The sequence below is a fragment of the Lagenorhynchus albirostris genome, chromosome 3 (assembly GCF_949774975.1).
Source record: "Lagenorhynchus albirostris chromosome 3, mLagAlb1.1, whole genome shotgun sequence".
NCBI lineage: Eukaryota > Metazoa > Chordata > Mammalia > Artiodactyla > Delphinidae > Lagenorhynchus > Lagenorhynchus albirostris.
In genome coordinates, this window is record NC_083097.1 from 51,201,644 (window position 1) to 51,229,373 (window position 27,730).

Below are 27,730 nucleotides of genomic sequence, written 5' to 3' on the forward strand. Positions count from 1 at the left end.
CTTCATCTCTGTTTGTTTGTTCTTTAATTCTTGTAGGTGTTTGTTCTTTAATTTTCTAGGTCTTTGTTAAACATTCCTTGCTTCTTCTCGATCTTTGCCTCCATTCTTTTTCCGAGGTCCTGGATCATCTTCACTATCATTATTCTGAATTCTTTTTCTGGAAGGTTGCCTATCTCCCCTTCATTTAGTTGTTTTTCTGTGGTTTTATCTTGTTCCTTCATCTGCTACATAGCCCTCTACCTTTTCATCTTGTCTATCTTTCTGTGACTGTGGTTTTTGTTCCACACGCTGCAGGACTGTAGTTCTTCTTGCTTCTGCTGTCTGCCCTCTGGTGGATGAGGCTATCTACAAGTTTCCTGATGGGAGGGACTGGTGGTGGGTAGAGCTGTCTGTTGCTCTGGTGGGCAGAGCTCAGTAAAACTGTAATCTGCTTGTCTGCTGATGGGTGGGGCTGGGTTCCCTCCCTGTTGGTTGTTTGGCCTGAGGCAACCCAACACTGGAGCCTACTGGGCTCTTTGGTGGGGCTAATACCAGGTTCTTGGAGGGCTAATGCCAAGGAGTACTTCCCAGAACTTCTGCTGCCAGTGTCCTTGTCCTCACGATGAGACACAGCCACCCCCTGCTTCTGCAGGAGACCTTCCAACACTAGCAGGTAGGTCTGGTTCAGTCTCCTATGGGGTCACTGCTCCTTCCCCTGGGTCCTGATGCATACACTACTTTGCATGTGCCCTCCAAGAGTGGAGTCTGTTTACCCCAAACCTGTTGAAATCCTGCAATCAAATCCCGCTACCCTTCAATGTCTGATTCTCTAGGAATTCCTCCTCCCATTGCCAGACCCCCAGGTTGGGAAGCCTGACGTGGGGCTCAGAACCTTCAGTCCAGTGCATGGACTTCTGTGGTATAAGTGTAGTCCAGTTTATGAGTTACCCACCCAGCAGTTACGGGATTTGATTTTATTGTGATTGCACCCCTCCTACCATCTCACTGTGGCTTCTCCTTTGTCTTTGGATGTGGGGTATCTTGTTTGGTGAGTTCCAGTGTCTTCCTGTTGATGATTGTTCAGCAGTTAGCTGTGATTCTGGTGCTCTTGCAAGAGGGAGAGAGCGCATGTCCTTCTGCTCCGCCATCTTGAATCAATCTCCTACCACAATTTTTTTAAATGGGGAAAAAGGCACCACGGCACACTATGAAGTCTTACTAATAACCAGATTTCAATTTTCAGTTTTCCTATTTAATAACAGAGTAATCCTCTTGAGCCTGTTTTCTGATTTGTCACAGTAATTATTTGTAACAATAATAATCAATAATAATGATTTTTGGCAAAGTATTGATGTAAAACTTGAATTAACTAATTTAATCTTTACAACAAGTCTATGGAACTAAGTACTATAATTATCTCATTTTACCGACACAAAACTGAAGCACAGAGTGGTTAAGTAACTTGCCTAAAGTCACACAGCTAGTAATTGCCAGCTAAGGTTTGTACCTACGTGCCAGACCAATGGTTTTGAATGTTCATAAAAATGGAGACTATGAAACCTACTTCACAGGGTTGTTTTAGGAATGAAATGCAATGAATCATATCTTTAAACTGCTTAGTACAGACCCTAGCACCAAGCAGATATTCAATACACAGTACCAGGTTCTTACCAGTTGTTGTACCAATAAAAGCAAAGGCATATTCTCTCTTGTTCTCACTCAAGGAGTGGCTATGTGGGCAACTCTAAGTGTCAAGTAACAATAAAACCTACAGTTTCATTTAGACTGTGCAGATAAAAATGTGTCAACGCATTAAAAAAACTCTTGTTTTATAATTAGGGTGCCCATGCACTTCTTCCTTGGCCTACAGAGTGTACAGACTAGGCTAACAAGTATTAATTTTTACCAGGCTTTTTCTCTACCTAAGGTCCTGAGTTTTGAGATGATGAAAGCTACATTATAAACTTCTGAATTCTTAAACCTAGTTAATTCCCGAAACTTCACATCCCTATCATTTTGGTTCCCACCCAAAAGTGCAGGCCTCTGTATTCATATCACTTCCCTGAAGTCTCATCCACACATTGCTCTTTCTGTTCCTCTGACTTAACTAATCATTACCCCCTTCTCTCCCCATCTTTTTATGACAGCTTCTGAAACCTGCAATCCCTGGTAAACAAACTGTGCTACCTGTTCACAGAATGCCCCCTCTACTGCTTTTTTTAAGGGATACTTGGCTCTTTCCTGCAGACAGCTTACAGCTTACCTCTGTATTATTAGCATCCTCCAGGCTCCTCAACACTGCCTCCACATAGCAGTCCCCTACGCTCCCCTGCAGCTAGCCCTCTGCTGCTGTGTAACAGCCCCATCCACCAAAATTGTTGGAGCCTGACTCACACTCTAGCTCTTTACCTTAAGACCTTCCATAGCCTGGACGGACAGCCTATGGCTTTGGATGGCTTTTCTCAGCTCCTTGACATTCTAGATGCCATGGCCACACAAGGCTCCTTGTCATCACCTGGAACTGTTTCATGTCTGAAATTTTAAACTCCAATATTATAGTACTTTGACTATAACTTTTTATCCTTCTAGCTTCCTTATTCCCTTACACCCATGCACAGATCTGTTTCTGAATCTCGTTAACAGTTAAAAACTTCAGTCACTTAATCCCTTCATTTTTCTCTTAGTCTATCATTCCTGACCATCTGAACACTCTTTTATAAGCCTCATCTGACTCTTTCATATTCCTGTTCTACTGTACCTCACTGTAAAACAACAAATCTGGGTCAAAGCTATCCTTTCTTTGAGTTGTGCCTACCCCTGAGCAGCCAAACAATGCATGAACACAATCACATATTCATGGACATGAGCACAAACACAAACTTTTTAATTTTTTGTTTGTCTTTGGTCAACTTCCCCCCTATTTCCCTTAATGACTTTTCCAAACTAATGCCTGACTTAAATCATTCTTCGACCATTCCCTGGCCCACTCAGTGCCTCCTCCCAAAACAGATGATCCTGCCTCCTAATTTATAAAGAAAATTAAGATTAACAGGCAGCATCTCCTTCTACTTTGTCTCTGCACCTGAAAACCACCACATTTTTCTCACCTAGTTTCCTCCAGACTTAAGAGGTATCCTTGTCATACCTCTTAAGAGAAACTTCCATAATCTTCTCTTGTCTCCAATATCTACAAGATCTCTTCTAATATCCCCTTGGTCTATATTGTCTCCAATATATACAAGATCTCTTCTAATATCCCCTTGGTCTATATATACATTTTATACTTCAAATATAAAACCCTCCATTTATCCCATATTCCCTTCTAGGAATTATTCAATATGATATGAATGTTTGTGTCCCCCAAAATTCATATGTTGAAATTCTAACCCCCATAGGTGATGGTATTAGTAGGTGGGGCCTTTGGAAGGTGATTAGGCTCTGAGGGTGGTACCCTCATGAATGGGATTAGTGCCTTCTAAAAGAGACTCCAGAGAGATCCCTAGCCCCTTCCGCCAATTGGGGATACAACAAAAATCTGTGACTTGGAAAAGGGCTTTCACCCGACCATGCTGGTATCCAGAACTTGGGCTTCCAGCTTTTAGAACTGTGAGCAATACATTTCTGTTGTTTATAAGCTACCCAACCTGTGTTATTTTGTTATAGCACCCCATATGGACCTTAAGACAGTACCCTACTTTCCTCATGTAAATTTCTTGATAAATGGAAATAACATAGGCCCTATCCCTCACTATTCAGGCCTGAATCTACAAAGTTTGTTTCATGACCTACAACTGTACTTAAACTGATCTTGCTAAGGTCAGCAAAGCATTCTACCTGGCAAATCCAGTGAACATTTTTCAATCTATTTCTCACAGATCTTATCTGTTACACCTGACATTTCTCCTCAACCTTGAAAACCCTTACTCCTTTGGCTTATATGATGCTTGCCCAGTCCTGCTTCTCCTGGCATTGTACCTTCTTGATCATTTTTTCCTCAGCTCATGCCTATCTATTTTACTTCATCTGTTGATATTTTACTCCACCAAGAGTCTGTTATTCATTGTTCCAAAGTTTGTTTATATAATATCATGTAAGTAAAAAAAAATGAATGTGTAAAAAAAAAAAAGAGTAGTTGTTTCCATGAAACAAAGCAGTACTTCTGGAAAGGCTTGATTTAGACGAACTGCTTTAAAAAAGCAGTTTTCAAATTAGGTCTTGGTAAGAAGACTGTAAAGATAGGAGAAAAAACCCTAAAACAGTGAGAAAAGGTATCTTTTTTTCTCAAAGGGGGTGTCATTGGCATTTTGGGCCAGACAATTCTTCATTGTCCAAGACGCTGCAGGATGTTTATAGCTCCTGGACCCTACATACTAAATGTCATACTGCTCTTCTCCGGTATGACAGTTGTTATGGGCAACTAAACAAAAAAACCTTCAGATTTCCAGGGAACCTGTATCACCTCTAGTTGAGAACTAATGATAGAAGGATTCTGCACTCAGATTTCTTTACAAGTATCTTAACTGCTTGCTCATCTTTGAAGAAACAAACTACAAAAAGTAGAAAATACATTTCAAATATGATTTCCACTCAAAAGATTGTGTGTAACACCAATTAGCAGACCCATGGCAAAGAAAAGGTCATGACTGTATATTATATCAATAGATTAGCATTTTTAAGTTAAATAACATGTTTTTATTTCCTATTGCTGTAATCAAATGCTCAACTACTGAGTCTACTGTATTGAACCTCATTTTAGCATATTTTCTGAGAACTGTCATAATTATCTGAGACATTTATTGCATGGACAAAGGCTTAGCGTCCTTGTAGCTTTTAAATATTCAGAAGTTGCCAACTTCAAAAAAATTCAAATAAAAACTCATTATAGAAATGACCATTCTTCTAACTTTGCTGAGGAAATTCTGCCATGAAAAAGTGAGATCCATGTTAACCTAGCAACACATTCATGTTTAATTTGAAACTTTTAAAAAACAATATAACCATTATTGAAACATACTGACAATATTTTTCAATCAAGTATTAAAGTTTTAAAAAGTGTACAAGCTAAACCACTCTTTTCACAATAATAGAGAGAAAATACTCTTTCGTACCTCACTGACAAATATTCAAATTCTTAGGCATTAAAAACATTTTGAAGGGTTTTGTTGACCTTTGACTTACCTCTACAAGTAACACAAAGATTCTGGCCTCCAAATAACAGATAATTTTTAAAATGTAGTTTCTATTAGAAAGAGGTATACACTGAGAAGACTTTCATCTCTAGCAGCTGTAAGACGTAAATTTAACCCAGAAGGGAAATATTACTAAATTTCTCCACAGGAGACAAATTAGAAATTGTTTATAATTTAATCACCAAAATCAAAAGAAAGATTTGAATAATATAGCAGAAGGCACTAAACTTGGACAGACAGTCAAAACTTTTTGCTTACTTGGCTTCTCTAAATAAATTATAGTTACTACAGATGCTTCCATTATTGTCTAATATAAAGTAGCAATGAGGAAACTAGATCAACAAGAATTCTATTTCCAAAAAAATGATTTTAATTGCTTTCCTACAAGTCTTAAGTTAAAAGGAGTCCAAGTAGATGAACTAATATTAGTAGACAGACTGGGAAATCCATTCTAGATTGTGAAGTGAATACAGCATCGATATATATAGTACTTTCTTAAGTCTTTTTTTAATGTAAAAATTCAAACAATCTTTATTATTAAGTGCATCATACATAGAGAAGAGTATATACAATGAATATTTACAGTTGAAAGAGAATTAATAAAGTAAATAGCTGCATACCCATCTCTCAGGTTAGGTAACAGATTGTTACCAGAACCCTAATTAATCTTCTGTGTGCCCTCCCCCCACGAACCACTTGCTGTCCCCCACTTCCCCCAGATAACCACTAGCCTCACTTATGTATGTCTTCTTTGCTTTTCTTTGTGGTTTTACTCCTTACGTATGTACTCCTAATCTTAAGTCTTGAATGAAGAAATGAAGTTAGCAAGGATTGAAAGAACATAAACAAAGTATAAATAAATATAAGCAAATTTAAAAAACAGAAAAGACATCATTGCACTCATTTCTTGCATGCAAGCACATTCTTCAGGAGTTTTTATTTATATGAAGCGTATGTAGACTTATACGTCCACTTTTGCTAGTTGAGCATGCTTCAACTGAGCCAGGTTTCAGCCTTTGCTTGAAGGCATGTGACTTGGTTCTCCTAGCATGCTTTTATTCTTAGCCCTTCTACTGGAGATTCATGCCCCAAGTGCTCTCTTATTACATGATTTGAAAAAATTAATTTGTTTTTCCATACAAGAGCATCTTTATTTCATTACAAAATAACTCTGCTATGAATGGGAGTATAAACAACAATCCAGGCTCATTTGCATGCTCTCCAAACAACTTAGAAAACAGTGTAATGCTACTGTTAGAGCTGTTATTAAGTCTTTAGGAATTTTTACATTTATCTAGGGAAATGATACTTGTTTATACTACATAAGTTCAAATTTAGACTACATAATTGCTCATGCTGAAGTTTACTTTTCCACTCCATTTCACTAATCATAATGGAGGTTGATTGTTTAAATCAAGGTTTCACCAGTGAGCAGAAATTCTGGGACCAATTTCACCCTTATAAAGAGTTAATTCAATAAACAGGAAAACCTTTCATAAATAGTTTTCATTGCTTTCACCTCTTTGCCTAGTATCTACAAGGATAAGGAATAAAAGAATAAGTATCTATGTACTTTTTTGGGGAATATACTTTCGCCAGACTCCTAAATCTACTACTCCACTGTACTTCACGACATTTTTGCTAGTCACCAGATATATAGCCACCTGTCACTGGGTCCAGAGCAGGGAAGAAAAGTGAGTATTTGGTGCTGACAGAGGAATTTCTGAATTATCTGCAAACCTGAGCTAAATAACAGGGCTAAAGGACAATGCTCAGGGCCCTGAAATCAGGATGCTAAATCATATTGCCCAAAGAGGCAATGATTCACTGCACAAAATACAATTTTTTAATGTACTTACGATAGCCACATTTTTTACAGCCTGCTCGGACACTGTCCTTGTTGCAACCTGAAATACAGTTGGATAACATTTTAGGAGACATATAGATAAGTAATAAGAACAAACATTTCATCACATGGAAAAGCAGAGAAAACCACTTGTTAGAGAATTTATTTCTTAAAAAAAAAATCATCTCTGACCTAGCTTAGAATACTACTCAATTATTATAATTATTAGAAATCAGTGGAAAAGCTAATTTACTCAAATTATTTCCATGACAAATACTTAAAGAAGATATTTTTCTCTAATTCAACAGAAATGCTGTACTATAGTCAAGAGCTTCAACATTCCAGGAATTCTATAACACTGCAGAAGAAATTCCGGGATACTCTGGCCTGTCTCTCAAATGTAAAATAATTAACTGACTAGATATATACGTAAACATGCAGGTTAACAAATATTTTTCTGCTTACTCTTAGAAGAAAAAAAATTCTAACTTTCTTAAAGGAATTGGTGAAATTCCAGAAACATACTTTAATTGCTAGGTATTGTAAGAAACATCTCAATTCAGCACTCAAATTTTGACAAGAGAAAAAAACTAGTCACTATTCAGTGTGATCAATATTTAGAAGTATTTACAATATCTCTGTATAAATAGTGGTACATACAGGTAACGTTGAAGATACAAATAACAGAGGAAATAAAACTGATTTTTTATTGTGATAACATACATATAACATAAAAATTTACCATCTTAACCATTTCAAAGTGCACAATTCAATGCTATTAAGTACATTCACAATGTTATACAACCATCACCACTATCTATTATTTCCAAAACTTTATCACTATCATCCCAGTCACTGTGCTCATTAAACAATAACTGTCCATTCCCCTTTCCCTCTAGCTCCTGGTAATCTCTATTCTGTTTTCTGTGTCTATGCATTTGCCTGTTCTAGGTATCTCATATAAGTGGAACCATACAATATTTATCCTTTTGTGCCTGGCTTATTTTACCTAGCATAAAGTTTTCAAGGTTCATCCATACTGTAGCACACACCAGAATGGCATTCCTTTTTATGACAGAATAATATTCCATTGTATGTATATGTAGTTGAAACCAAATTTAACCTCCAATAAGGGCTTCCATTAACCAATCAGAGGGCCAGTACAGTACTACTCTATTTCTTAATTAAGGGCAGCTAACTCCTAAGTCCTTCAAATGGAGATATCTCAGCTTAATAATAAAGTACATATAGTGCAAATGTAATACATTTAATTTTAAAAGAAAGATCATTTTCAAACCATTTCTTTAATGGTATAAAGTCAAATATTAGTCATTTCCTCCTAAAATATACATTGTTGAGTTGTTCTAGTAAAAATGCAGTCCGTTCTGCTACGATGCTTTTTAAAAAAACATAAATTTGTTCCAATGCATCTGATATAAGAGGGAACAATTTGAGGGCAAAGTGTCCATGAAATACACTAGGTGAATACAGAAACTTGCATCCAGTTGCTCTGAGCCTCAAAACATACATGGACACATCTCAAACATTTCTAGCAACTTCAGTTCACCACGTGTGCTGTGAGCAGCACCCACCCACATCTGGTGTTATAACTTCGCATCTGATTTTGTATTATTACCTTCCTACCACTACTTCAGAACAACTCATAAGCTACAATTCTTCTGAACTCCTCTTCCACAGCAAACTTCAGGTCTTTTTTTTTTTTTTTTTTTTTTTTTTTTGCGGTACGCGTGCCTCTCACTGCTGTCGTCTCTCCCGTTGCGGATGCGCAGGCTCAGCGGCCATGGTTCACGGGCCCAGCCGCTCCGCGGCATGTGGGATCTTCCCGGACCGGGGCACGAACCCGTGTCCCCTGCATCGGCAGGCAGACTCTCAACCACTGCGCCACCAGGGAAGCCCAACTTCAGGTCTTTTAAAAGGTACAGTGTCCTGTTTATTGCAGTATTTATGTATCTTTTAACCAATTAACATACGCAGATAGGTTCCTATGAGTTTTTATGTATCACTGATGAAGTTTTTAAGTGTTGTGCCCCAACCTCATTTTTTTTTCCATAAACCTTGTGGGTTTTATTGCAGAGTGTAGAAACACATAAGCTACCTTGTAGCAGAACTGTGGTATAAAACTGGATTAATAATACAATCAGGCTCTTTCATTATGAAATAACTGCACGTTGAAAAAGATGCTCAGAGAATCCGGGTCAATGTTAAGTCCGTTCCCACAGAAACCACAGACACTGAATAATACTGAACAAAACTGTGCTAAATGCACCATTACCTCTCCTACAACAAACTCAAAATGTTACAGTGGACAGATTCGAAATGATCTCATCTCAGCATGTATTAGAAATTAACTCATCTTTGACTAAAGCCATCGATAAACTTATCATTCAAGTATCTCCTATTTTTAGAATGAACAAAATATGAAACTTTTTCAGAGCAGTTCATCTTCTTTAATAAGGCTGTAATTTTTTACATGAAAGGGAAGTATAACAAGAACTCTAAATAATTTCATACCAGCTATTTCCTCACCAGCCTTTGGCTAAATTAAGATTTCAAGCTTCATTTGTCTATCATTTTCACAACTGTCTGGCCAACTAAATACTTTTACCTGGAACTTTGAATCCGATGCAACAGACACAGTAAATCTGAGACAAGTGACAATGAAATGGGGACAGTTAGTTCATTCTGCTGTCAGGATCCAGTTTCTAGTGGTAGTAATGCCACTGGCAGCAGCAGCCCTAACCAGGTCTAGGCCTGTGCAGGATCTTGGCTACGGGTTCCCTTGCTCTTGTTTATTTTCTGAGCCTCTATTATCCACCCTTTTCTTAGAGTCTGTGAGCTTCCTGGTATCTTTCCTTTTCTGTTTAAGTTAACTAGTCAGTTTCTGTTGTCTAGAACAAGAACTCTGCTGATACAATGGTACTCGAGATCCATGTCAAACTGAAGAGCAAGACTATAAGGGAGGCCCTGACTCTGACAAGTTATCCATTTCCCCATCTTAGGTTCCCGTGCTGTTCTTTGTTCCACTCCTCTTCAAAGTTTGCTAGACTAATAGACCCTGCCTCCCTCGAAATGTTCCTACAATCCGAAAGCCATTAAATAATCATGACATACTATAATTCAAAAGCCATCAAATAAAAACTTACAAATTTGGCTACATATCGGTAATATATTTCCCCCAACCCCCACCTACGCCTCTGAGGGTGGCAGGGCAGCAACATACCAAAGAGATATGCTACAAAATTCCAGAAGCGCCTCGGTGAGTGAGACATGGGACAGGTGACCTAGGTCTTGAAGGTGTGGCAAGAGGTTCTGGAATGGAGGATTCTGGGCCAGTCATGGAGAACTGGAAGCTACAGCAGAGATGATGGAATTCAAGGAAACATCCTTGCTTTGGTGAATGGAGATTTCTTCAGTGGACACTTGGTACCTGCTCTGAGAGCCCTTACCCCTGCCTATTTCCTGCCATGATGTGGGTCAGATGTACGTATTCTCTATCACATCAGAAGGACAGTGCTAATGTGTCTCATTCTTGTGAGAATCCTAATAAAGAACACATATACTCATTAAAAAAAAAATTGGCTACATAACAAAATCTGAATGGCAAAGACCACCAAAAGCAAACTCAAAAGACACATGAAAACTTGGGACAAAACATTTGCAACTCATAGCACCAACAAAGGGCAATTATCCCTACTCTATAAAACCCACCAAAGCATTAAGAAAGCGATCAATGACGAATAGGAAAAAAATGCGCAAAGGAACTGAACAGAAAGTTCACAGAAAAGGAAATAGAAACAACTCTGAAACATACAGAAAGATGCTCAGCCTTATTCATAATACATGAAATGTACATTAAAATCTAAACTGGGATTCCATTTTCACTTATCAGAACAGCAAAAATTGAAAAGGTTGAAGAGGGTGTGGGGGGACATACGCACATGTATCGCTCGTAGGAGTAAAAATGAGTACCATCTCCATGGAAAGTAAACTGACAAAATCTATCAGAACTACCAGTGTACATATTCCTTTGATACAGCACTTCCATGTCCAGGAATTAATCCACTCAATTTACTTGCACCAATGCATACAGGCTTATGTGCAAAGTTATTCACTGCACCATTGTTTGTAACAGTAAAAAAAAGTAGAAATAATTTAGTCTCCAATTTTGGTATAGAAGAATAAGGATGTTCTTTATTTAATGATATTCAATGATCTCTAAGATATAAAGAGAAAAAAAGCAAACTGTAGAACAGTGTTTATGGAACGTTGCCATTTGTATAAAAGAAAGGAAATTATATATATATATATCCCTACATGTTACATATAATATAGGTTATATATATAATATATATATCCCTACACACTTACATATACGATAGATTATATATAGATTATATTAATAGATAGAGATATGTAAAGAAAAAAATCTCTGCAAGGATATATACATTGGTTACCTGAAGAAAGGGTGAGAGACACGTCACTATAGACCTTCTGTATCTCTAAAATGTGAAACGTGAATGAATTGCCTTCTCAAAAACCAAACCCAGAAACTTCCCTTAGCCCCAACACTAAGAAAAGGTGTTGTCATGCAAGCATTCTTTGACAAAAGGCAATGATTGCACTTGTAAATTCTTCAGAGAAGCTACATTGCAGATTTTCAACAAAATTTTATTAACTGATAGTTTTAGGAACAAATTGTAAAGGTCTTTATTTATTGTATTTGTTATATGTTAACAAAGCCTTACTCTGATCTAGAATTCTGTTGAACTTGAGTGGCAGGGGTCCTTCCTCTCCCAGTAACTTAAAGGACTAGAGAATGTCAGTTTCTCTAGATTTGGGACCATGCTACATTTTGTATACAGCTTGGTGCCTAGCCTGGTGTAGAGTTGCTAGGGGGTCCTCAAAAAGTCTTTGTTGCTTTGAGCTTATAAATTTAAGAAAATACTTCAACAGCTGGGAATCAGTAACTTCTATTGCTCCCAATTGCCAGCTATGAAACTAGTGCCCGCAGTGTCACTGGTCCACCTGAGGCATGACAGGCACTAAAAGAAAAGTAATAAAAGGGCAAAAGAAATGAAAATAATGACTGCTGGGAAGGGGGAAATGACGGAAGCACAGGGAACTTTCTGGGATGATGGAAATATTCAAAATCTTTATTATATATACGATTCTTCAAGCTCTACATTTGTGATTGTGCATTTTATTTTCACATATATGAATTATACTTTAGTAGGTAGCATAAAATGAAAAAAAAGTAATAGTAGGACAAAGAAGGAAGTGAAAAGAGAAACGTTAAAAAAGATGAAAAAGCAGGGACAAAATAAAAGGAATGAGAAAACGTGAGACAAAGGGATGGAGTGTTCCTGACAGTAGCCTCAGGCTGTTCACTGGCCCCGAAAGGTATGGCAAGCTATCATACTGACCTCAATTTATTCTCTTGAAATTTCACATCATCTGTTTCCAAAGTCAACAATTTTGTCACTGGGAACTTTAACAGTGATGCTTGGAACTTAATATTATATTTCTCTCATGCTGTATATTTTAGATTTTAGGGAAGCCTGTAAAAGCTTTCTTTATAATTAAAATATTTTCTGTAATCATTTAAATTTAAAAGTAAAGAGCTTAAGTAACTAAGTTTTCTTTGTAGTAAGTAATTAGCAATTGTAATCACCTCTGTCCATTCTTTTCATTTTTAACTCGATTAGATTCAAATTAGACTCCTTTTCTGTTTTGTAAAACTTTAAATTTTACATTTGGTTACCCAATAATAATTTTAGTTATAATTTGGTGACCCTTAAAGATAACTTCAATTTATTCTGCTTTTAAAATTCAAATCGTGGCCAGATTTCATACCATAGAGGTGCTATATAATATGTATATAGCATATGTACTCTGCTAAAGTTGAATGCAGAGTAAAATGCCATGTATTTAAACTTTTCCACTGCTTTATATTAAGAATTTATAGATACAATCCTTTCTTTGGGATCCCCAAAGATTATACTGAAGGCAAAACAGAAAGAACAGCAGAAATAAAAAATTCTCTGCATACTAAAAAAATAGGTTAAATGAGTTCCCTGATGTAAACATTTTAAAAGAGCAGATGTCCCCACCTTCAGTTAAAAATGCCTTCATAATCATTTGACCCTCAAAAGAAGAGATAAAAGTAAATCACAGAATTTCTTATTTTAAACTACTGGCATGAAAGAGCTAACATTTAAATGTATTAAATGCTTTCACTTGCTTGCCTCACATAATACAAATAACCTGTGAAGAAAAAGGCTATAGATATTACCAGTTTAAGATAAGAAGAGACATGGAGAAGTTTAATTCACTATCTAATGAAACAGAATCAAGACTGCTGTCTAGTTTAGTCTGTTTACTTTAGTAACAGATTCTGCTCAGCAGCAATTCTAGTGATCATCACTCTAAATATTATTTACCTATAACAGGCATAACTCTGAAATAGATGTGAGAGAAACCGTAAACAGGAATAAAGTTGCTATACTAGAGGAAACTTACAATATACTAGGTTATCTAGGCTAATGCATCCACAGCTGTAAGGCATGCTAGACTGTGCCAGTCTAAAGACATACAGCTCCATTAGTAAGCAGGAAGAACTGGCTGGCATAACTTTCCATTGAGAGATCAGGAAAGCTTCCCGCAGGTAGACATGGACAATAGAGCAGGGACAGTGATAACAAAAGCGTGTAGGTAGAAAAGCACAGAGGTTCTGAGAATAGTTGGCCAGGTCAGAAGACTGCAGAATGCATGAGAGCAGTGGTGGGAGGAAAGGGCAGCAAGAGTGATTCGGCTGTGCTTAGGGAAGTGTGTACTTCATTCTTGCAGAGATGGGGAGCTTTGGCATTATAACAGTTTAGAAGCGAAAGAAAGCTTAGTCATCAACTCCTTCACCATAGTGACAAGGAAACTGAGCCTCTGAAAGGTTAAGGTGCTTGAAAAGAAATACAAAATTCACAGATGTGGGTCAAGAATTAAGTTCCTGTCTCCCAGGAATGACAGGATCAGGTACATGACTTAGGAAAAGTATTTCAGGAGAAACGTGCCACATAGACTAGAGAAAAAAGAAATTGTGTATAGTATAATTTAGGAGTGAAAAGAATTTGGATGTAGCATAATTTAGAATCCTTCTATTACTAAGTTGCAATAGTAACCTGTTAAGAATTTGACACACTTTGATAGCCGAATGTGATGTTAATTTGGCTATAGGAAATTCACTATCTTGGCTATATAGATTTCACTGAAGGAGGGAGGGAGAGAGAGAGAGAGGGAGAGGGAGGGAGGGAGAGAGAGGGAGAGACAGAGACAGACAGAGAGACAGAGAGAGAGAGAAAGAGAAAGATTTCCTGCCAACCACATCAATAACATACATTGCCACTTGTGCCAGGTAACTCTTCATTGGGAATGGTTAATTATTAACATGAATGTGAGAACTAATTTCAACAACTGTGAATGGTAAAAGCAGTTTTGAAAGAAAGTAAACTTCACTGAGTTTCAGTGTCTTTAAATGTCATTTCTTTAATAACAACTATAAGCCTATGATTTCTCTAAGTAACAGAGTACACATTTCACTGTGTTACCTACACAATAGTTACACACACTGCTATGGAAAAACAGCTAAAGTAGGTGACCATAAAATAGATGAGGCTGATTATCATTTGTGGAAAGCAACCTCAGTACTTTATAGTCATACCTTGTAATAATCACGAGCAGAGCCACCCAAAAAATGCCATGCTGGATCCATATGAGCATTATACCTAAAAATAAAAGAGCATTCTTGTCCTTCTTGATGATTATCTCCAAAGATTTCTGATGGAGCCCTATTTTCCTGTAATACACTGCCTGGATCAATCATCCAAGAAATTACCTTAACATTTTCCGTATTTTCTAATGGCACCTGCATTGTACTTTTACAGTGCCGTCATGCCTATTATTTCAATTTTTTCTGGGTTTAAATAGTTTATCTATGTCTTACCATCTACCTTAATGGCACAATTTAAGATTATTACACTTTGAAGCATTATTTTGAATTGAAAGAAGGTTAACATATCTATAACACTAGTCTAAGTTTAAGGGAATTTCAATAAGGACTTAAAAAAATCACTTTTGTCTTCTTTCTTAAGCAGCACATTACATTTTCATTACTAGACTTAAGTTTTATGAGGACACAGATTGTGACATACCTATACCCTGTAGATGCTCAAAATGCTTGCTCAAATAATGAAACCAACAGTGACAGCAAGTCAACTCTGGATGCATTTGTGTGTGGCCAAAGTCATCAGGGCTGACTTGGCCTATCAGGATGCCTAGGCAATCTACTGTGCAGACTGGACTTCCTCTGCTGGCCCCTTACATGTTGATATTCTCCGGGCTCCAGCCACAGACCTTCCCTTCACACTCTATGCACTCCACCTGAGCAAAGGCTTCCATTCCCATGGCCTATTACATGTGTGGATGATACCAAATTGTTCTTTGATTCTGGCTTCCTTCCTAAGCTACAAATTTTCTCTCTTAGTGTCTATTAGATATTTCCATTCCTATCTCTTACTATTAGATATTTCCATTCCTTGAGTACATCTCAACACAAACCCCAACTGAAGTCATCATCATCCCCCCTAAATACTGTTCCTTCTCAGGTGTTGCCTATATTAGTAAATAGCCCCGCCCAGCCCCACTAACAGTGAAACCCAGGTATACCTCATTTCCAATCTTACTCACCTACAGTGAATATATTGCTGATTCCCAGTGATTCTACCACCAGAAATATATCTCTAATCTATCTGCTCCTCTCCTTTTCTAATGAGACCATTCCTGAGGCATCATCACAGCTTACCAGAGTTACTCCTAACTGGCGACTCTGTCTCCAAACTAGCTCTCCTTCAATCTACTGGGCAGCCAGAATGCTCTCTCCATAATGTGAATATGTTTAAAAATCCTTAAATATCTTACTATGGTCCTTAGGAAAACATCCAAACTCCTTGTCATGGCTTAAAACATCCTGCAAGAACTGGAAATTGCCTTGTAAGTTATACTAAAACACAGCAAAATGGATAAGCACATGGGGTCTAGAGGAGCCAGAGTGACCCGTCACTTCCTAGCTATCTCAGTCAAGTTACCTGATTTCTCTGTCCCTCAGTATCCTCATCTGTAGAATGGAAATAGTAACACTGAACTCAGAGTGTGGGTGCAAATGTTAAATGAGATAAAATACAATGCTTGACACAGTGTCTGACACATCTGACACATAGTAAATGCTTAGTAAATATTAGCTACTGTTATCGCTCTAGTTAATTTCTCACTTCTCTTCCATTTGTATTCTTAGTTCCATCCATAGTGCACATCTTTCATTTCATCTTCTCACACATTTCTTCTTCCTTTACATATCCAGTCCCTCTGGCTACAACTCCCCCTCCCACAATTCTTCAGGTCTCATCCTAAATGCCACATCCTCTGGAAAGTCCTTCTGGCCCCTCCAGTCTCCTGTTAGGTGCCCTTACTATGTGCTCCTCAAGTGTTTGTATTTTCCCTTACACTTGTCAGACTTTCTGGTACTTTCTTTTCACTGCTACATTGTAAGTTCAGTGTGAAAGGCAACTGTATTCCCAGTGCCTAGCACAGAGCCTAGCATGCAGTATGCCTTTAATAAAAACTTATGTGTATGAATGAGTGTATCTTTCCTCTCCTACAATGCCCACCGCGCACCCCCCCCCCCGCGGTGCTCCTCCTAAAACTGCAGTTGGTAGAACAGCACTACCTTCCCATAACAGCTATCTGTAAAATACAGTTCAGTAAAGGCTGCCACAGAACAAACGTGGTCAAATAATACTGGGAAACAAAGTTGCTTCTGAACCACAGCAATTCTCAGCATCTTTTTTATACTATAGGCATTGTGAATCTCCAAGTTGTGTGAGTGGGGGGCCGGGGGGAGTGGTGTATATTTCTCAAAATATCTCCTGCAACCAGTATTGGAAGGAACCACACGCATAAATCAAAAAATCTCCTTCTTTTGCAGATTCAGAAACTGAGGCCCAGAAGGGCAAAGCGACCGGTCCAAGGCCACACAGGAACTACATTCAACAAGGAAGAGAGAGAAGTAGAACCCCAGACGCCCATTTCGGCCCTTCCAGTACAAACAATGCCTCTGGCTACTTGGGTTCGCAGGTGTTGCCACCTAAATTTTATTTTCAAGCCATACTAAAGGTCAGTTTTCCTCGGCCAACCTCCTCCTAGGCCTACAGTTACTAGTCTGTCTGCAACACCCCTCCCCCTCCTCCACCCTATATATACTTTCCCTGTGGTGCATCCGGTGCCCTGGGAGATTGACTGGAGTGGGGGAGATAGTTTCTTTCCTTCTCTCTTTCCGTCAGAGTTTATTTTTGGACTGTAAACTTTTTCCCGTAAACCAAGCGAACCTGCTAATTTTAACGCCTTCGCCTTTGAGCTCTACTCCTTACCCCAGCGCACTCCACCCTACCCTACCCGCTCCCTCCCTCGCCCAGACCCTGGGTCTTTACCTGGAACTGCCATGGCGCTGGTAAGAGGGGTCTCGGGACCCCTGGGCTTTCGAGAGGGCGCTCGCTTCCCGCTGGCCGCGAGGACTACACACAGCTAGGACGGCTTCTTCCTCCCACCGGCGCCGCGGCACCCAGGTGACAGTCTGGGAAGGCCCTAAAAGTCTCCGGCGCTAGCGGAACCAAGTAGCTGCTGCTCTAGTTTCTGGGGGAATTGTATTGTAGACTCACTCGGTCCGAACCATTACTGCCAGCTTCCAGGGGTTTAATGGATTTGCACACGCGTGGAGTGAAGTAAACAACACCAAGACTTACGAATTGTTGTCTTAAAAATTGTAATACAAATTAAAGTAATCTATAGGGGCTTAATAATCTTTTTCTCGATTCCCTGGAGGCTACTGGAATTCCCCCTTCTCAGGATTAGCGGTGCTCGGGTCCGGGAGCAACATGGCAGCATCCGTGAGGCGCTAGCTTTAGGAAAAGAGAGCGTTTGGTGTCGCTGCCTTGCGGGATTTTGACAGGTTGCAGCTTTCCACGACCTCCCGATTTAAGGAAGCGTGTACCGATAGGTGGACAGCTTTAGTTATTGACCGTTCGCTCTCATCCCCACTTAGGAGCAGAGTCCTGAGCGCTGACCAGCATGAGCAACATTTACATCCAGGAGCCTCCCACGAACGGGAAGGTGAGCGTCATCTAGGGTACCTGGGCTCCCCAAAGCGATATCTCACTGGTTAAAGGAATTCTGGGGTCCTAGGGTTGGAAGAGATTAGAAGTCTTGTCCTTACCCCTGCCTCTGAACAGGATTGCATCGAAAGCCATATACTGGCACTTCTCAGCACGTAATTGAAAAAGTCCTCAAGTGGAGATTCCTCCATCTACCAACCTCCTGGCCCTACTTGGCTTCAACCTAACTCTGCAGGCGTTTTCTAGGGTCGTAGGTAAAAAGCAAAGTATATTTTATAAATTGACTTTTTTTTTTTTTTTGCTTAATTTGGAGATCGCTCTTTCTCCATTTGTTCTACAATCCTTTATTGAATGCCTACTAGGCACCAGGTGCTGGGGATATAAAGATGGATGGATAAAACCTAGTTGTTGCCCTAGAAGAGCTAATGGTTTAGTTTGAGAGGCAGGCAGGTAAAGAAAAACCTTATATGTTTGGTAGGTGTTCTAATGGAGAGAGGAGCATATTGCTTTGGTAGTACTGAGAAGTTAGCAACTGGGAAAGTAGGGAAAGGCTTCATGGATGAAGTGTCGTTTGAGCTGGTCTTTGTCAGAGAAAGTGGGGAATGGAAAATGTTCCCACATTAGAATGAGAGAATAATTTCCTGATTGATTTTGATGGTCAAGGTATGTCAATTCCTATTCAAAGTGTTTATATGCAGTATGAGGCAGTCAATAATGGAATAAGTATCACTTGAATTCTTGAACTGGGACCTAGTCTGTATCACACACAAAATATGATGAACCAGCGTAATGGAGAAAATAAAATGAGAATGAAAGCATAGAGGTGAATTAGGATAAACTGAATTTGTATTAGATACAATTATGTTGCAATCTTGTTTATTTACATTTTGTAATACAGTGAGAGCAGTTTGAAAACAAAAGCAAAAATGCTGTAAATGATACCCCCAGCAAACATTTTAGTGGGTATTTTGGGCAGAGCAATTCTTTCAGTTCTGCTGTTTGCACTTTTCCCCCTCCTCACTCCTACCCTACATCATTGTGAAAACCCAGAATATCTATCTCTTCTTACTTCCAAATGTTTCTTGAGAGTGATATCACCCCCAGTTGATAAACACTGGTAGAGATGGAATACATTGCCCATCCTGCTAGGCAGGCAGTTCACACTTGTTGTTCCTTTCTGTAGTATACTCTAGCCTGCTCAAATGGCATTTTAGCAGAGAGGGCTTTCCTATCAACTCTCTATAATATAGCAAACCTCATTCATATCCTGCATTCAACATTCCCTGGCCTCCTTAACCTCTTTAGTTTTTTCTCCAGTACTTTTTTTCTTTTTCAGTACTTATTTTTTATTGTTGTATCGTCCTCCACTACTCTCGCCCATGGAATGAGCATTATGAGGGCAGAGAGAGACATCTAGAATGGTGCTTGACACACGGTAGCAGCAGTTCAAATATGTACTGAATGAATCGGTGGATGAATTAATACTGTATTTCTCTTAACTTCTGAGAAGTACAAAGCATCAGTGAGTTTGAGGTTATACTTCTACTGTCAAGGGCAGACTTAGTTGGTTTACTCTGGAGGAAGATTCAACATGGTCATAAAGATGAGAAGCTTTAACAAAGATATATGCCTGAATAGAAATCTTTCATTCAACAAATATTTACTGAGCACCTAGCATAGGCCAGACTCTATGCTAGGTTTTAGGGACACAATGGAAAGAAAAACCAGCATTGTCCCTATTATCAGAGAGTAAGTTGAGTGAAATATACCGTGGTGAAATAATCATGCAAATAAGTGTATGCAAACTGTGGTGAATATTGTCCTTCTGAACAGAATTGGGCTGAGGGAGAATATGAGGCATAGCCCAAGTTTTCCTTCAAAACCAGTTTGGGACTTTTTCCAGCATAATAAGACTGACTGAAGACATTGAGGCTTCAAAATTTTGTACCATAGAGAGCATGGCAAGAATTTTGGCCTGGAAGGAATTTAAAGCAGATGGAATAAAAAGTTTCCTTAATGAAATGTTTGTTTAGTGGCTGTACTGTCTAATGCTACATTAGGTACTGAAAGGATTCAGAGATATTCCAAATATGTGGGACAAAATTTCTCTCTTCAAAGAGTATAGTGTCAACTTGGGAAGTAATTGACACATTATACCGGTGGTTAACCCCTGGCAGTAGTCTGTAAATATGCTGTGTTATGTTATAACTCTGGCCTTTGAGGATGAGGCACAGAAATGTAACCCTTGACAGAAATTTTCTTATCTACTGAAAATGAAATTTCCACATATTATGATGATTTAATCTAAATTTTATATTAACCCAATATTTATTCTTAAGAGACATTTTATTATCAAAGTATTGTCTTACTTGTAAGCTTTAAGAAAAAGAGCCACTGATGCTTGACATAGTAGTTATGGCTAATGGGAATGCATGGCCAAAGGAGGAGCCATGTGCCTTTTTTTTTTAATTCAGTAGTTAATCTTCGTAAAAGATTAAGAAAACCTGGTAAACAAGGTGGCCCAACCATATATGCGTTCTTTTTACTGGGAATAAGTTTCCTGTGGTCAAAAAATTTTATAAGAATAATATTTACAATAATAATAGCTATCATATTTTGAGCATTTACTATTTGTCAGGTACTGTTCTAAGCAGTCTGTGTATAATAACTCATTTTTGTATAATAACTCATGGTTTGCCTCCTGGTTAAACAACGAACCTATGAGGATATTATTATCCCTGTTGTTTTTAATTGAAGTATATGTGACATACACTATTATATTAGTTTTGTGTTACAATATAATGATCTGACGTTTGAATACATTGCAAAGTGGTCACCACAATAAGTCCAGTTACCACTTGTCAGCATATAAAGTTAATACTACGTTATTGACTGTATTCTCCATGCTGTACATTTCATGCCCGTGTCTTATTTATTTTTTAACTGGAAGTTTGTACCACTTGATCCCCTTCACCATTCTACCCACTCACCTCCCACCTACCTCCACTCCTCTCCTCTGGCAACCACTGGTCTATTCTCTGTATCTAAGAGTCTAGGTTTTGTTTTGTTTTGTTTGTTTTGTGTTTTAGAGTCCATGTGTAAGTGAAATCATGTGGTATTTGTCTTTCTCTGTCTGACTTATTTAGCATAATACTGTCAAGCTCCATCCATGTTGTGGCACATGGCAGTATTCCTTTCATTTTTATGGCTGAGTGGTATTCTAGTGTGTATCTTCTTTATATTCATCCATCAATGGATGAATATGTTGGCTATTGTGAATAATGCTGTAGTGAACAGAGGGGCACATATATCTTTTCTAGTTAGTGTTTTCATTTTCTTCGGATAAATACCCAGAAGTGGAATTGCTGGTTAGTACAGTAGTTCATTTTTAATTTTCTGAGGAACCTCCACACTGTTTTCCATAGTAGCTGCACCAGTTTATATTCCCACCAACAGTACACAGGGGTTCCCTTTTTTCCACATCTTTGCCAACACTTACTATTTCTTATTTTTTTAATAATAGCCATTCTATTGGGTGTGAGGTGATACCTCATTGTGGTTTTGATTTGCATTTATCTGATGATTAGTGGTGTTGAGCATCTTTTCATGTGCCTATTGCCCGTCTGTATGTCTTTGGGAAAATGTCTGTTCAGATCCTTATACTCTTTTTTTAGTCAGGTTGTTTTTATGTTACTTAGTTGTATAAGTTATTTTTATATTTTGGATATTAACCCTTTATCAGATATATAATTTGCAAATATCTTCTCCCATTCAGTAGGTTGTATTTTCATTTCATTGATGGTTTCCTTTGCTGTGCAGAAGCTTTTTAGTTTGATGTAGTCCCATTTGTTTATTTTTCCTTTTGTTTCCCTTGCCTTTGGATCAGATACAAAAAAAAAAATTGCTAAGACCAGTGTCAAGGAGCTTACTGCCTATCTTTTCTTCTAGAATATTTATGGTTTCAGATTTTATATTCAAGTCTTGAATCCATTTTGAGGTTATTTTTATATATGGTGTAAGATAGTGGTCCAGTTTCACTCTTTTACTTGCATCTGTCCAGCTTTCCCAGCTTAGTTTATTGAAGAGACTGTCGTATCCCCATTGTGTATTCTTACCTCCTTAGTTGTAAATTAATTAACTGTGTATGTGTGTGTTTATTTCTGAGCTTTCTATTCTGTTCCATTGATCTATGTGTCTTTTTATACCAATACCATACTGTTTTGATTACTATAGCGTTGTAATATAGTTTGAAATCAGGGAGCATGGTACCTCTGGCTTTGTTATTCTTTCTCAAGATTGCTTTGACCATTTGGGGTCTTTTGTGGTTCCATACAAAGTTTAGGATTATTTGTTCTGGTTCTGTGAAAAATGCCATTGGAATTTTGATAGGGATTGCACTGAATCTATCGATTGTTTTGGGTAGTATGGACATTTTAACAATATTCTTTCAATCCATGAGCACAAAATATCTTTCTACTTATTTTGTGTCTTTTTCAGTTTTTTCATCTCTGTCTTATATTTTCATCTATGTCTTATATTTTAAAGATGGTTTGCCTCCTGGTTAAATTTATTCCTAGGTTTTTTTGTTTTTGAGGGTTTTTTTTTGGTGCAGTTGTAAATGGGATTCTTCTCTTGATTTCTCATTCTGATAGTTTATTATTACTGTATAGAAATGCAGTAGATTTTTGTATATTAATTTTGTGTCCTGCAGTTTAACTGAATTCATTTATTAGTTCTAACATTTTTTTGCTGGAGTCTTTAGGGTTTTCTATATAGTATCATGTCAACTGCAAATAGTGACAGTTTACTTCTTCCTTTCCAATTTTGATGCCTTTTATTTCTTTGTCCTGCCTAATTGCTGTGGGTAGGACTACTGGTACTATGTTGAATAAAGGTGGGTAGAGTGGGCACCCTTGTCTTGTCCCTGATCTTAGAGGAAAAGCTTTTAGCTTTTCACCATTGAGTATGATACTAACTGTGGGTTTGTCATATATCACATTAATCACATTGAAGTACATTCCTTCTATACCCACTTTGTTGAGACTTTTTATCATAAATGATGTTGAATTTTTTCCAAAGCTTTTTCTGCATCTATTGAGATGATCATATGATTTTTATCTTTCATTTTGTTAATGTGGTGTAATACATTGGTTGATTTGTGGATGTTGAGCCACTGTTGCATCCCTGGGATAAATCCCACTTGATCATCCTGTGTGATCCTTTTAATGTATTGTTGCATTTGATTTGCTAATATTTTATTGAGAATTTTTGCATATATGTTTGTCAAGGATATTGGCCTGTAATTTTCTTTTTTTGTGGCGTCTTTGGTTTTGTTATCAGGGTAATGCTGGCTTTGTAAAATGAGTTTGAGACAAGTAGGTATTAAATCTTTCTTGAATGTTTGGTAGAATTCATCAGTGAAGCCATCTAGTCCTGTACTTTTGTTTGTTGGGAGCGTTTGATTACTGATTCAATCTCCTTACTAGTAATTGGTCTCTTCACATTTTCTATTTTGTCATGATTCAGTCTTGGGAGATTGTATGTTTCTAGGAATTTATCTGTTTTTTCTAGGTGGTCCAATTTGTTGGCATATAATTGTTCAGAGTGTCTCTTTGCTCCTTTGTGTTTGAGTGGTATCAGTTGTAACTTCTCTTGCATTTCTGATTTTATTTATTGGAGTCCTCTCTTTTTTTTTCTTCATGAGTGTGGCTAAAGGTTTGTGAGTTTTGTTTATCTTTTCAAAGAACTAGCTCTTAGTTTTATTGATCTTTTCTATTGTTTTTTAGTCTCTATTTCATTTATTACACTTTGATCTTTATTATTTCCTTCCTTCTACTAACTTTGGGCTTCACTTGTTCTTCTTTTTCTAGTTCATTTACGTGTAAAGTTAGATTGTTTTAGATTTTCTTGTTTCTTGAGATTGGCCTGTATTGCTATGACCTTCTCTCTTAGAAACACTTTTTTTTTTGCTTTACGTGGGCCTCTCACTGCTGTGGCCTCTCCCGTTGCCGAGCACAGGCTCCAGACGCGCAGGCTCAGCGGCCATGACTCACGGGCCCAGCCGCTCCGCAGCATGTGGGATCTTCCCGGACTGGGGCACGAACCTGTGTCCCCTGCATCGGCAGGCGGACTCTCAACCACTGTGCCACCAGGGAAGTCCTCTTAGGAACACTTTTGTTGCATCCCATAAGTTTTGGTGTGTGGTATTTCTTTTTTTTTAAATTAATTTTTATTGGAGTGTAGTTGCTTTACAATGTTGTGTTAGTTTCTGCTGTGAAGCAAACTGAATCAGTTATATATATACATATATCTACTCTTTTTTAGATTTCCTTCCCATTTAGGTTACCACAGAGCATTGAGTAGAGTTCCCTGTGCTATACAGTAGGTTCTCATTAGTTATCTGTTTTATACATAGTAGCGTATATATGTCAATCCCAGTCTCCCGATTCATCCCACCCACTCCTCCCCACCTTGGTGACCATAAGTTTGTTCTTTATATCTGTGACTCTATTTCTGCTTTGCAAATACATTCATCTCTACCATTTTTCTAGATTCCACATGTAAGCAATATTATACGATACTTGTTTTTCTCTTTCTGACTTTCTTCACTCTGTATGACACTCTCTAGGTCCACCCATGTCTCTACAAATGGCACTATTTCGTTCCTTTTTATGGCTGAGTAATATTCCATTGTATATATGTACCACATCTTCTTTATCCATTCCTCTGTCGATGGATATTTAGGTTGCTTCCACTTTTGTTGCATCCCGTAAGGTTTGGTGTGTGGTATTTCTGTCCCTAGGTATTTTTTAATTTCTCCTTTGATTTCTTCAGTGATCCATTGGTTGTTCAGTTTTTTTTTTAATTGAAGTATTGTTGATTTACAACGTTGTGTTAGTTTCAGGTATACAGCAAAGTGATTCACTTATACATACAAGAGCAAGTCTCTTGGCATCATTTTTCCAATAGCATTTGCTCACTTTGTGTCTCTGTGTCACATTTTGGTAATTCTTGCAATATTTTAAAACCTCCACCAGGGAAAAGATTATGACTTGCTAAAGGCTCACATGAGGATTGGCAGTTTTTAGTAATAAAGTATTTTAAAATTAAGGTTTGCACATTGTTTTTTTAGACATAATGCCGTTGCATACTTAATAGACTACAATATAGAGTAAACATAACTTCTGTATGCACTGAGAAACCAAAAACTTTATGTGACTCACTTTATTGCAATATTCATTTCACTGTAATGGTCTGGAACCAAACCTGCAATATCTCAGAGGTATGCTTGAATATGAAATGTTTAATAGGCAAATCCATAGAGACAGAGAGTAGATTAGTGGTTGCCTGGGGATAGGAAATATGGAAACTTGTCTAGGTTCTCTTTAACAATAGAACTTTATTTCAAGTATACAAGGGGATAATGAGGTAGGAAGGACATTTGTTATGTATACTGTACTTCTAAGATTGGGATGTATATCAGGCCTTGTGGAAAATCAAATCGTGTTACACAGTGTTATTTTAGATAATACAATCTGAGGTAGAGGGAGTTACTCAGCCTCTCATTTTGCATCCCACATGTATATTTTCCAGGAGAATGAGAATCCACTTGGATTGGTGTGTCACCATTCAATATGGAGAATCTCTTTTGGGCGTTGTTTCATGCCAAGCCAAGTTAGAAGGCCTTTCTCATGTCCAACCAATATATGAATGCTTTTGACTTAGGCACTTTTCTCTACTCAAATCAGTTGTGACCAGAGTAACTTGGGGATTTATTTTGTGACATGTGGCAGGGCCCTAGAGCTTGATGGACTGTTTTTCCAGTATAGTGTGGAATTTATGGTGAACTTTGTGGAGGCAGTACAGTGAGATAGAAAAGGTATGGGCTTTGCAGCAGACAGCCTTTGACTTAAATTGTTCACCATGAGACCCTGGATAAATTTACTTTATCTGAGTCTCTGTTTCTTCATAAGTATAATAGGAGTAATGATACCTATCTTGTAGGTGAGGATTAAATGAGGTAGGATATGTAAAGTGGCACAGAAGCTAACACCTGGAAGGCGCTCAACAAATGTCCCCTTCTTTTTGTAGAGGAAGTGTAATGGATTGAGAAAATCATGCACATTTGCATTTTTAGTTCTTTTATATTTCTTTAAGGGTTAAGAACCATTTTAAAAGCTACCACAGTATAGATATTTTCACCTCTTCCACCCCCATGGAGCATAATTGTAAGAGAACTATGTAGCCAGTAAAACCCCAAAAAGATACAATAAATTCATCAATGTTACATAAATTATGGCAATTAATTTGAGCTTCTGAAACAGAAACTGAAAGGCAATTATAGCAAAAGTGATGGTGATGGTCATATATCATTGACCATTGATCACAGATTGACACTGATCTACTTTGGCACACTGTGGGGTGGGTGTGTGCGGGGAGTGATACTAGAGAAGTTGGAGTCTAGCTGTGCCACAGTGTTCAAATTTAGAGCTTTCCGTTCTTTTTGGTTATTTGTGGTTATTAATAAGACTGTTATAAGCTGTCTCCTCCTGTGGGCTCAGTAGGGATTTTGGTTGTTGCAAGATGGCTGGTTGCACCAAGGAGTAACTGCCTTCATGAGCTATGGAAAGAAGGCTATCAAAGGATTCCATTTACCGTAGATGGTAATTTTAAGGCACACCATTTTAGTATTATACAACCCAGAATTAGATTAAGAATGTTCCTTTGTAAGTTAGGAATGGCGTGATTTTGAATGAAAAGGTAGAGTGTTTATATGTTGAAAGGTAATTGTAAAATTGTCCTACAGTGCTGTAATTTCATGGGATTGTTCTTTAATTTCTTAATTTGCTACACCAGTTTTATTGGAAGAAATGCTGTAGAACACCTTTTAAATTAAAACAAGTTTATATTACTGATTTTTATTTGAATGAGGTTTTTTCTGTGATTCAAAAACATATGCTATTTTTTCTTAAAGCCAAAATTATTTCTGAAAATGGTATTTGAAAGGTATAAATGTACAGTGACTTGTACTGAATATTTGAACTTTTTTGAGTATAACAAAAACCAAGCAAAGTTTCTAATTTTTATTTTAAAATTGAAAATTCAGTAGTGAATACTTTAAGTTGAGCAACGAATCAACTCATAATTAAACAAAATGATAATTAACATAGTGATTTTGTATGCTTTCTACAGGTTTTATTGAAAACTACAGCTGGAGATATTGACATAGAGTTGTGGTCAAAAGAAGCTCCTAAAGCTTGCAGAAATTTCATTCAGCTTTGTTTGGAAGGTAATCATAATTCTTGAATTTTATTCTGTAGGAGAAATTTTGTTAATTTAAAAATAAACTGCAGGGACTTCCCTGGTGGTCCAGTGGTTAAGACTGTGCCTCCACTGCAGGGGGCATGGGTTCAGTCCGTGGTCAGGGAACTAAGATCTCACATGCCGCACGGTGTGGCCAAAAATAAATAAAAATAAAATAA

General features: G+C 37.7%; 2 protein-coding genes across 5 annotated transcripts in view; one reads left to right on the top strand and one right to left on the bottom strand.

The window, feature by feature from the left end:
• The window catches only part of SREK1IP1 (SREK1 interacting protein 1), an 84,866-nt gene extending 67,131 nt beyond the window's left edge, over positions 1-17,735 (bottom strand). For both annotated transcript variants that reach the window (XM_060143002.1, XM_060143003.1), the window contains exons 1-2: positions 17,568-17,735; positions 7,028-7,075 (exon numbers count right to left, since the gene is read on the bottom strand). In XM_060143002.1, coding sequence (XP_059998985.1) covers positions 7,028-7,075; positions 17,568-17,580 — 61 coding nt within the window. In that variant the 5' untranslated portion in view covers positions 17,581-17,735. The remainder of the gene's footprint in view (positions 1-7,027; positions 7,076-17,567) is intronic.
• Positions 17,736-18,001: 266 nt separating this feature from the next.
• Positions 18,002-27,730, top strand: part of CWC27 (CWC27 spliceosome associated cyclophilin) — a 238,668-nt gene continuing 228,939 nt past the window's right edge. For all 3 annotated transcript variants that reach the window (XR_009539487.1, XM_060143006.1, XM_060143007.1), the window contains exons 1-2: positions 18,002-18,246; positions 27,441-27,537. Coding sequence is in view for 2 of the 3 variants with exons in the window: in XM_060143006.1 (XP_059998989.1) it covers positions 18,205-18,246; positions 27,441-27,537 (139 nt within the window). In the remaining variant the exon portion in view is untranslated. The remainder of the gene's footprint in view (positions 18,247-27,440; positions 27,538-27,730) is intronic.